At 37.3% G+C, this 12221-nt stretch overlaps 1 protein-coding gene across 1 annotated transcript in view; it reads right to left on the reverse strand.

Moving 5' to 3' along the window:
* ADAMTS19 (ADAM metallopeptidase with thrombospondin type 1 motif 19) overlaps positions 1–12221 on the reverse strand; it is a 143252-nt gene that overhangs the window by 59997 nt on the left and 71034 nt on the right. Inside the window, exon 8 of the mRNA XM_054178660.1 lies at positions 5980–6085. Coding sequence (XP_054034635.1) covers positions 5980–6085 — 106 coding nt within the window. The remainder of the gene's footprint in view (positions 1–5979; positions 6086–12221) is intronic.

A 12221-nucleotide genomic window follows, 5' to 3' on the forward strand; every position in this document is an offset into this window, starting at 1 on the left:
GATATCCTACTAGAGAAAGTGTTGACAATTCTTAAAAAAATCAAGTACAAAATTACCATATATCTTAAACTTACTAATAATACTGATGCAGCACTACTTTACTTTCTCAGTGCTTCATTTCTTCATGAGCTGTTTTTCTCTCCAGGTGTCTAGCTACCAGCAAAAGGACAGTGAGGCTTGATTTGTGTTAAACACTGTTGTGATGTGTTGGCATCAAACGTGATCTTTCTTAAGTGTCTCTCTATTCTTAGAATTAGACTAAGCAAACCCTTTTTATTTTTTTTCTTTTCAGTTTTGAATCACCAAACTGTATTTGTTTCTCTCATCTCTAATTGCAAGTGTATTTATTTGACAAATTGTAGTCCACTGGGAAGTTTAGTATGATGTACCCACTTGCCCAGTAAGATTCTAGGTTGATTTAAATCACTGTAACTTCATGACTGTGGAACACAGATACCTATTTTGACCAGGGGCTGTCAGTTTTTGAAGGATAAATACTGAGTGACAATCTCAAGTGTGATTGTTTTTTTTTGGATAATGCTTTTTTGACATAACTTTCTATTTACTGTCACTGGAGGTGTACCAAATGTCCTTTCATATGGGTGAAAATCTATACAGATTCTTTGAATTTAATTAAAAAGTCTTTAATGATCAGTCAATGCACTGTGGGAACTTATTGCAATAAACAGTCATCTTATGGATTCTTTTCCTAATCTAATGAGGAGGGGAGGCCAGTATTGTGATGAAGCTACTGGGGTGATTATTATACAATCATAGAAATGTTTGGGCTAGAAAAGACCTCCAAGATCATCAAGTCCAACTGCCACCACCACGGACATTAAATCATGTCCCAAAGAGCCATGTTCACATGTCTCTTGAACCAGGAACAGTGACTCCACCACCTCCCTGGGCAACTTATTCCAGTGCCTGACCACTCTTTCCATGAGGAAATTTTTTCCTGATATCCAGTCTAACCACCCGCCCCACCCCCCCCTTCACAATTTCAGGCCATTTCCTCTTGTCCTAAAACCTGATACCATGAAGAAGAGACCAAGCCCCGTCTCACTGCAACCTCCTTTCAGGTAGCTGCAGAGAGCAAAGAAGTGTCCCCTCATCCTCTTTCTCTGCAGACTAAACAATCCCAGTTCCCTCAGCCATTCCTACTTAATACCTGTTCTCCAGGTCCTTCACTACCTTTGTTGCCTTTCTCTGGAGATGCTCCAGCAACTCAATGTCCTTCCTATGGAACACAGAATACAGAATAAACCAGGTTGGAAAAGACCCTCAAGATAATCAAATCCAACCTATCACCCAACACCATCTAATCAACTAAACCATGGCCTTCCCCACATTCACCAGGCATGCCACCTGGTCATAAAAGGAGATCAGGTTGGTTAGGCAGGACCTGCCCTTCGTAAATCCATGCTGGCTGGGCCTGATCCCTTGGCCATCCTGTAAGTGCTGTGTGATTGCTCTCAAGATGACCTGTTCCATTATCTTGCCTGGCACTGAGATCAGGATGACAGGTCTGTAATTCCCTGGCCTCTCCTTCCGTCCCTTCTTGTGGATTGGCATCACATTGGCCAGCTTCCAGTCATCTGGGACCTCTCCAGGGAGCCAGGAGTGTTGAAAAATGATGGAGAGTAGCTTGGCCAGCTCATCTGCCAGCTCTCTCAGCACCCTAGGATGGATCCCATCTGGTCCCATGGATCTCTTCATCCTGGCTGGGTAATCTATAACAGACTCCAACCAGGATGTCAGCCTTGTTGGCCTTCCCTCTAATTCTCACCCACAGGCACTCAACTTGATCATCCTTAATTTCTAGTTCCATGGCATCTAGTGCCTCTCTGATGTACAGGGCCACCCCTGCACCCCTTCTCCCTCACCTGTCTCTCCTGGAGAGCCTGTAGCCATCAATTATGGTGCTCCAGTCATGTGAATCATCCCACCATGTTTCTGTGATGGGAACTGCATCATAACTTTCCTGCTGTACCAATGCTTCCACCTCCTCTAGTTACCCATACTGCATGCATAAGTGTACATGAACTTCAGCTGGGCTGCTGGTTTCACTCCTGACTCCAGCTTACCACCCTCAGACTCCCGTATGGGTGGCTGGTTTCAACCCCTTCCCCCTTCAAATCTAGTTTAAAGCCCTGTCAATGAGCCCTGCCAACTTCCTAAAACCCTTTTTGCGCCTGTGGGATAGGCTATTCTCATGTGCTAGGATCTTTCTCCCCCTCTGGGACAGATATATTCCATCTGTTGCTAGCAGACCCAGTGCCATAGAAAGCTCCCCATGAACACAAACCCCTAAATTCTGTTGGTGGCACCAGTCTCTGAGCCACCTGTAGTTAGGGAACTAAAACTGAACATAGTATTGGAGGTGCAACCTCACCAATGATGAGTACAGCATACAGTCACTTCCATACTCCTGCTGGTCACACTGTTCCTGATACAGGCCAAGATGCTGTTTGCCTTCTGGGCCCTCTGAGCACGTTGCTGGCTCATGTTCAGCTGGATGTCACTCAGCAGCTCCCAGTCTTTCTCTACTGGGCAGCTTTCCAACCACTCTGCCCCAACCCTGAAGCACTGCATAGGGTTGTTGTGACCCAAGTGCAAGATCCAGCACTTGGCCTTGTTAGACCTACATTTTTATGTCAGCCAAGAATAAATGATGGAAAGTGGCTTGGTGAGCACCAGTTCTTTCAGTATCCTAAGCTGTATGCAATCTGATTCCATAGCTGTGTGTATGTCTAAGTGGTGTAGCACGTTATCTCCTCTGGGACTATGAGGGCTTTATTCTGCTCCACATTCCCATATTCCATCTTGGGAGGCTGGGTATCCAGTGAACAATCAGTCCTACTACTAAAGAATTAAGCAAAGAAGGTATTGAGCATCTCAGACTTTTCCTCATTCTTGACCATTACATTTCTCTTAGTCCTCCTTTGATTGCTAATACATTCATAGATGTATTTCCTGTTCTTTTCAACAGCTGAAGCGAGATTAATTTCCAAATGGGCTTTTGTCCTTCTCATTTTCCTTTGCATAGCCTCACAATGACTTTTTTATCCTCCTGAGTGGCCTGCCCCTTCTTCCAACGACTATAAATTCTCCTTTTCTTCCTAAGCTTCAATCAAGTGTTTCTTTTCAGCCAGGCTGGCCTTCTTCCCCACCAACCTGTCTTTTGCACTTGGAGATGGCTCGTTCCTGCAGCTTTTATACTTCCTTCCTGAAGAATGTCCAGCCTTCCTGAAACCCTTGGTGCTTCAGAACTGCCTCCCAAGTGACTATGTTGACCATTCACTGAAACAGGCCAAAATATAACCTACTGTCTCTTTCTGATCATACCTTCACATATCCATCCAGCTACCAACTAAGGCTTCATTCTTTCTCCCACAAAGGAATGATAAATGATCAAAATAAATGCTAAGTGAAGCATCAAGATGGTTCCTTTTACAGTTACTTTAATGCGCTTCCCTACTTCATATTAGTAAGCCATTCATAGAGACTGGCAGATTTTCTTGTGTTATCTTATCATATTTTGGATTATGATAACAAAAATGCATGGAGAAACTGATGCTCCAATGCTATTCCCTAATCTCCCTTTTCAAAACTCTCTTCATGTTCCACTAGATTTCATGCAACTGTCAAATGTTGTAACCAAATGTATACTGTTTGCTTATGAGTTATTAAGCAGCTAAATGAAAAAATTCACAGACTTCCTGTTTGGAATAGCAAAATACCTGTTAGAATATCCTGAATTTTAAAAACAAGAACATTTTGTATTTTGGAAAACATTTACTAGAAAAAAAATGTGGATGTGTACTAAATTAATTCTGAGATATTCCACTAGTATCTCTTTCAATTATTTAAAATAACTTTTAAAGTACACCTAGAGAACATAGCAACTGTTAAATAATGTGCTTTGAGATACTGCAGTTTACATCTATCCTTTCTTTCTCCATACTTAAGAAGTCATATCCCATAGACTGTAATCTTGTAAGTTTAATGAAGATGTGTTACTTGATAAGCAAAATCATAGAATCATAGAATGCACTGGGTTGGAAGAACCTTTAAAGGTCAACTAGTTGAACCTCCCTGCAGAAAGGAAGGACATCCCCAACTAGGTAAGTCTGCTCAGAACTCCATGAAGCCTGATCTTGAATGTCTCCAGGGATGGAGCCTCATCCACCTCCCTAGGCTGGAACCATCTGTTCCAGCATTCCATCAGCCTCATAGTGAAGAGCTTCTTCCTAAAATACCATTGTCGCCTTCTGTCTGCTCTTCATATGGAGTCAATGATTTTTAATTAATTGTTCCCTTTCATTGTATAATACGACTTCATTACAGTTACCTAATCATTCATTAAATTTGTTTTAATAAATAGGATATAATTATTAAAACCAAATCCATTAATGAGTTATAGTTTTTAATTTCTGATTACACAGACTGGTTCCTACTATCTCAAGATGGTTCCTACTATCTCAAGATGGAGCTCAAAAATAAGTTGTTGACTTAGAACATTAATTCTCAATGTCATTAAAAGATCATCTGCTTTCAGATAAACATAGCTTGAACAAAGACACTTCATATTGCAACATGAAGTTTAGTTTGTCATTCTACTTAATTGAGAATATTTGTGTTTTAATTAGGAAGACTAAGAAAATCACAACACAGCTTAATAATTAAAATTTCCACATATCAAAAGTATTTAATAGAATTAACTGTAATTCTTCAACTGTGTTCCTCCGCAGGTAGACTTAGTAAACTTTACCCCATCTCGCCTAAAGTCCTTTAAACCTGTAATTAAACAAATTATGCCAGTGACACTAGAGGTCTGCAAGATTTTTCTGAGTTTGCAAATGACCATGAGATTTTATCACACACAGATAAATTTCAAATATCTATATCTATATATATCACAGTATGGAGTTTGGTATGTAAAAGAAGCCCTCCAAAGGCAAACTGCTATCTTTTTCAAAGGCATTGTTGTACTCATCAAAATACTGCCAGTTGTGAATGCCTTTGTTTATATTCTCTGGCTGATCAGTGAAAATCAACAGTCTATATTCCATATATTTAGAGTCTGTGTGAATGATATTTGTCCTAAGATAGCTAACCTGAAAGTTCAGACATTGAAATGATTTCACAAAATATTCCTCTCTGTTGTGTGAAGCTGCTATTGTAAAAATGATACCTGGAACAGACACCTGGAAGACACACTGTAGGTAAAAATGCCAGATTAATACACACCTTCCTTCAATTTTATCTGAAAATAAGAACTCTCCTGCTTATTTTTCTTTAACAAGTACAACTCTATTTTTCTTTAACAAGCCAAGAATCAATTACAACTTTTACTAATGAATCTGATTATTGCGACACAACAATTTTTTTTCTTTTGCTTCATTCCTCAGAGAATGAGTACAAAAAATGAAATTCAACTGTGAAGGATAGCTACCCTCACCTTCATTTTGTCATCCTTTCCTATTAAGAGGAGAAAAAAAACAGTATTAATGTTGTGATGATCAATGACCATTATGTACTTTAATGGGATCAATCCTGGGAAAGCCAAATTGAGTAAGGGATTTCCAACTCATGATCTCATTAAAATGCTTGGTGGCAGCAACAGTCAGAACTGGATCTGATACACAATACCACAGTCACAAAACAAAAATAATTTGGGACCCCTGATTTTTATATAGATTGTATCAGTCCTTCCATCAAACCTAGTTATTGTGTAGCTATGAAGATTCCTACATTACTGTAAACATTTTCTTAATTTGCATACCAGATACCAATACATGCCACTACTGTTAATAACAAAACCATGTTTCCCCAAAACTTTCATAAAAATCAAAATAAAAATGTTAAAGGAAAAAGATAAAAGGAAAAGACAAAAGGAAAAACTGAAGTACTCAAATAGTTCATTGTAGCATTACATGCAAACACCTTACTAGGGTTTGATATCCACATACTTACTTGTGACCCATTTCATGGGCGATGGTAAAAGCGAGATTCAGACCATTGTCCTCTGCAATTATACATTTTCGTTTATCACTGCACATTCCACTCAGATATGCTATACCTAGGAAATACAAATGCTACATTTGATTACTTTTTTTTCCCAATTACTAACTGTATGTATTATGGCACTACTGACCCTAAACAGGTCTGAAACCTTATTGTGATCAGAACCATCCAAACATTGCCCTTACATTATCACTGTTAAATACTAATACAATGTCCAGCACATCAGTGACTTTAAAAATGCTTAGGAAGTCACATATCACAGAAGTAGAGGAATTCACAGGAGACTGTAGCCTGACAAACACACTTTTTGTAGGACATATAATGTCTCTACTATATAATATGTAAGTTTTCAAAAAACAGCAGTCTGAATGGTAGGCTTTTGAGTTAAGTCCTTCTGCTAAAAAGTAAAATGTCTGTAACTGTAAAAGACTGAGGAACATAGAGCTTAATTTGGGCTGCAATAATTTTTTCAGACCACAAATACATTTAGTGGGGGCCTACTGTCGTCACTGGTTTGAAATTTCAGAGTAAGCAATCAAAACAGTTTCAAGTGTTTGGCCTTCTTCCCAGGAACATCCTTTCAATGGAATGGTGCTCTCTGAATTAACGTGTTTGTGGGATGTTTGTATGTAAAGGTCAAGTTTGAAGTGTTTGACAATGTTTGAAATTTCGTCATAATTAGCATTCTAAGTTAGCAAGATAAAAGTCATTCTTCTTACAACCCAAGTAACTGTCAATCTGTGAGTACAACTTGTCATCTACAACAAGAAATTCAAGTAGTAACCACAGTCTTGACAGTGTTGCTCTCAGTAGAGCTTGACTGAAAGTTTTTGAACACAGAACTTGTGTCACAAAAAACATTCTTCAGGACTGAACAATCACAAATTAGATTTAAATGAGGCTGAATATATCAACTTTTACTATTTCTTTCCAAAGAAGGGAGACAAAGATGGAGTGGAGGCAAATGTACTTTAGGGCACTACAACAGGCAAAACATGTTCAAAGCAAAAAACCTGAACTCATTCAAAAGACGTGCTAAATGTAAGAATCCTTTGTATTAACTGTGTTGAAAATAAGAGAAACAAAACTGCTCTGAACGGCAATGATTTATTTCAAGTGCTATGCTCCAGTGGCTGAAATAAAAATATTTCTAAAAACATTTTGTGCCTTTTATTTCCACTACTACATGCATTTTCTTTCGACAGTTGATAATGAAACTGAAAAAGATAGAGATACTTTAAAGATTGTAGCTTTAAGTAGTAGAGTAACAATACCAGTAGAAGCAGACACCAGGGCTCAGACTGCAGCTAATAACAATGAATTTACAAAGTACTAAACAAAACAGAAAAATTACTCTTGTAATAGACAAAACACAATGCTGCAATGTGAATTGCTGCGGACATTCTTATTACTTTAATGCAAAATGTTCAGAAATGCTTTCCCTAGCTGTACTGATTTTGGTGGGGCTTGAGTTAGTTTTCTCCACATTAGCTGGTTAGAGTCTATGGTCAAGATTTGCGCTGGGAACAGTGTTGATAACACAGGGGTGTGTCAGTCACTGTTGAGAGTGCTTACACAGAGTCAAGGCCTCTTCTGCTTCTCACACTGCTCCACCAGGGAGTAGGCTGGGACTACACATGAAGTTGGGAGGGGACACAGCTGGGACAGCTGGCCCCCAACTGACCAAAGGGATATTCCATACCATATGGCATCATGCTCAGTAATAAAACTAGAGGGGTTGTGGTGAGCAACTGTTTTCATTTGCATCACTTGTGTTTCTTGGGTTTACTTTCTCCTTTGTTATTTTCCTATTCATTACAATTATTTAAAAAAAAATTATTACAGTTACTTTTATTAGCATTATTATTGTATTTTAGTTAGGAAGTTGTTATGAACTCAATCCATGAGTTTTCTCAGTTTTTTGCTCTTCCAGTTTTCTCCCCACATTCCACTGGTGGTGACTGTACGATGCTTACTTGCTAGCTGTGGTTAAACAAGAATGCTACTGATAATGGATATCTAACTTGAATAAAAAGTTTACCTGCTGGGATCTACAGAAAGAGAATTCCCAGATTTTCCCTCTGCCCAAGGATGCTGAAGACTAACCGAAAACTGCCTGATGGTCTCTAGTTATTTCTTTGTGGACTTTTTTAATAGGGCCTCTAAAATGGCCTCTTTTTGCCTCCAAAATGGTATGGTTAAGCAACAGCTTTCCCTCCAATATGAGTACTATAAATTGCTGTCTACTGTCCTGCCTGCTCATTTGTTTATTCCCAAAGAACTTTTCACATTGCCAAGTTTCATACCTGTAGGCATTCTCAACAATACTCAATATATACCACCAATAATGTTTTTATGCTTGCCATTCCTTGAAGGGAATTAATTATGTCTGACCTTTTCAAGTGTAACATAAAATGTAAGACCTGCATTTCATTCAGATGAAGTCAGATTGCTGATTTTAGACATGTCCAAAAGCATGAAATGCAATTAATCTTTATGACTTTTCCCCTATTAAAGTCAACCTCATATGTAAAAGCCATATCCAACATCAGCTACTGGATGTAAATTAGCTAACTACTAGCTGTGGACTAGATTCATGTCTTCTCCTTGGTTATTAATTTCATGTGTAGAGAAAAATAAATAGACTTCAGTAAACAGTTGGTCTTAGTTGTCTCTGCAGAAAGAATTTAGTCTTAAATATATGTATGTTCACTGCAGCTTCCTGTGGCTTATTAACACAGCTGGAACTGCTCCAAAGTTATATCCACAAGAGGAAAAAAACACAAAATGAACAATTGCTCCCTTGTTATGATAAAGGCATTTCTAGTGAACCCCGTGGATTCACTGCATAGCTCCAAACTGAAACACAAAGTATCTGAAAAGTGTTGCCTAGAAAGCAGTAACATCATGTCACTGACAATTTAAGAAAGGATCATGTTATTTACCTATAAAGAAAGCTGTGTTTTGAAAACAAACAACAATTTAAAAAATCCTAATGAATACATGCCAAATGTAAAATATTCAAATTACTTCACTTTGCAGATAACTATTTATCAAGTTAATTAAGGATAAAATACATGCCGTATCAATTTAAAGTAGATGTACCATTTTGCCCTATAAGAACCACACCTGTGTGGTGGATGACATATTTTTACCAAAATTGTAAATATCCAAGTGAAATAGATACTGCTTCAGAAAAGACCTTTCACCAAATTCATAACACTTCTTTATTACTACTGCTCTTATTGCTGCCCACAGAGATGAGCATTTCATTCGACATAGTATGATACATTTTCTGATTTCTTAATGGACATTCTCAACAAATCTTCAAACTATTCAAAGTGTACACACATTTACAACTTTTCTCTTGAAAATTCATAGTTCATCTCACAAGGAGATCACACAAAACACATCACCAGCTAAAGTACTCAGACAAATTTCCCTACTTACTCACGGACTACAGCCCATAGTATAAATCTGCTATCTATGTCAAAAAGCTATTGTCAGCATTGCCTGCAGGAACTAAAACTCCACAATAAAATCACATTAAAAAAATATGCAGTCAAACATACAAATGTTGCTCTTTCTTGCAGTGACCATGCAATGTGCAAGTACATCTGCATTTGTAATGCTGCATTTTAAAAGGCTAAAGAAAGGCTACTATTTTTCCCTTTATAGTGATCCAGTGAAACAGACTTAATGTTCTGAAAGTTTTAATCAGACAAATTACTTGCTTAGCACAGTTGGATTTATTTTCCACTGAACTTCCTTGGTTTCACAACACATTCAAACTTAGTTCGTCATACAATTAGCTATGTGCTTATTCTGAATCATTCCCTCATATTTGCTCCAAAATTTACTTGCCAATTTTATACGCTGTTAAAAAAGACCCTTCCACATACTACCAGTTTAATATATCGATAGCACCTGGATATCAGCACTACACGTTCCTGGACTATTTGATAGCTCTTTTGTTTTGGGAACAGTAATGTTCTGCTCAAGAGATTTTTTTTTTTCTTTCTAAATTGTAAGGCAGTAACAACCATAAAAAAGGCAGAACCAAGTTCATGCTACATATTCTTTGATGAAAAGGGATAGAGGATCACCCAGATGTCACTACTACTACAGATCATGAGCAGAGTCAACCTGGATTTCCAGTCCACATGAAATCAAAAACCACAAAAAACAAATACATATGTTTCTCTTTCCAACGCTTGAAAACACAAGCTGAAAGAAATGAAAAGAGCATAAGTTTGTATAGCACTGTTTAGGAGAAAGCAGTTTAAAGCATTTAAAAGTAGTTTTTTATGAAGGAATATGTTATATTCTCAGGAATCTAGGGATAGGATTCTCCCTGTTACGCTATCTATCCGTTAGTAAAAACTGTGAAAGATGAAAATCAGTAGAGCAGAACAGTGTGCAGCATCTATTGAATTAAATTACGAAGCACATTGTCACTACTGAATGCATATTAAATATCATTTCAATAATACTGAAAGTGTTCATGAACTTCACAAACAATGGATCTATTTTTATTAAATTAGTATATATACAAACAATATTGTTGCAGCACATATTACGAATAAAAAGTGCTATTTGCATATGGCATTTTTCTTCTAAAGTTACTACACCAAGCTTTATCAACAATAGGTTAAATGACTGACAAAATATAGATAAGCCTGAAAGGGATAGAAACTATGCAGAAAAACTCATGGCAATTTGAATCACAAGCTTCCAAAAAAAACCCTCTTTAGCCATACAGTGATACATGCCTGACAGCATGACCTTAGTTGGAATTATTGATGATAGTCAAACCTAGTAAGTCACTGCAATTAAAACATAATTTAATGCCCAAGTACCTCTGGCTTTTGATTCAAACATAAGTATTTTAAATTTAAACTGGCAAATTAGTGGACCTGTGTGCATAAATGATGGTATTTAACTGGACCTGATTACTAATCTAAATTATTTTTTATACAAGCCCAGATGCTTTTCTTAAGAAGCAAAGAAAAAAACCACCCTTTCCACAGAGCTGACACTTAAAATTCTAATCAGCACAAACTGCTCTAAAGGGAGTCCAAGACACTGATGATTTCCAAGGAAAAAAAAGTCTTGTCAGTGATCAGTCAATCAGCATCCTTTGAATACAGCAGCAATCAAAATACAGTTAAGAAACAGGAATCTCCAATGCAAACAATGAATCCTAGAAATACTTATTTTTTTCTTTATAAAGTGAGAGAGACTGACAATGATAATAACTATAGCTATACATGCGTGTATATATATATATATAAATCCACATACACACTGATCCAAGACATGAAAAAAAGTAATAAAACCATATCAAATTCTGCTGCATTTCACAGAAACATAACTTAGATTTTATTCACCTGTTTTTTTAGTTTATGAGTTGTGTACATCTTAGAAAAACTAAGGTTTCCAGAAAAATACTTCACTAGTACCAAGTAAGTAAGCTCTTTTATGTTTTAGAATAGAGTAACATGCTTAATCTTCTCCCTTTAAACAAATTGCTGCACTTTAATCCTTGAAGTGGGGAAAAAGTTTCAAAATGGAAAGGGCGTATCAATGTACGCCAAACATGCAAGAACAAATTATGAGTGTGTAATTGTTCAGTTTTAGGTCCTTATTTATACACTTTATGAACAGTCCAGAGACGTCTAATATGTTACTAAAGGGATAGGAAGGTAAAACTGCTGAAAGATAATAATTTTCTTCTAAAATGCAGACCACATGGAAAACACTTTTCTCCAGATGAAAATACAGCTGAGACAGCAACTGAATTTTCCTATCTGACCCCTCCTGGCCTTTGCTGACAAGTGTTGTAGAGATTCTCTGAGCTAAAGGCTGCATCCCAACCGTCATCGTTAACAACCACCACAGCATTTCTTTTCTGAACTTGGGTATTCCTTCTTAATCTGCTTCAAACTTTGGGTCCATAACATGTGATGGCAAATAGATGCAGAGTATAAGAGTTTGTTGGTTTTTTGTTTTTTTTTTTTAATGGAGACTGCATATGGAGTATTCTAACTCAAACATAAAGCACTATTTACTGATCCAAAACCAACTATGACTTCCAAAATCGCTGTCAGCTATCTCAACAGCAAAATGAGAAGTTGCAGCAAATTCAGCAACTCCTCATGCAGAGCTAACCACACTTTTCAACCATTTTT

Source organism: Dryobates pubescens, chromosome Z (genome assembly GCF_014839835.1).
Source record: "Dryobates pubescens isolate bDryPub1 chromosome Z, bDryPub1.pri, whole genome shotgun sequence".
NCBI lineage: Eukaryota > Metazoa > Chordata > Aves > Piciformes > Picidae > Dryobates > Dryobates pubescens.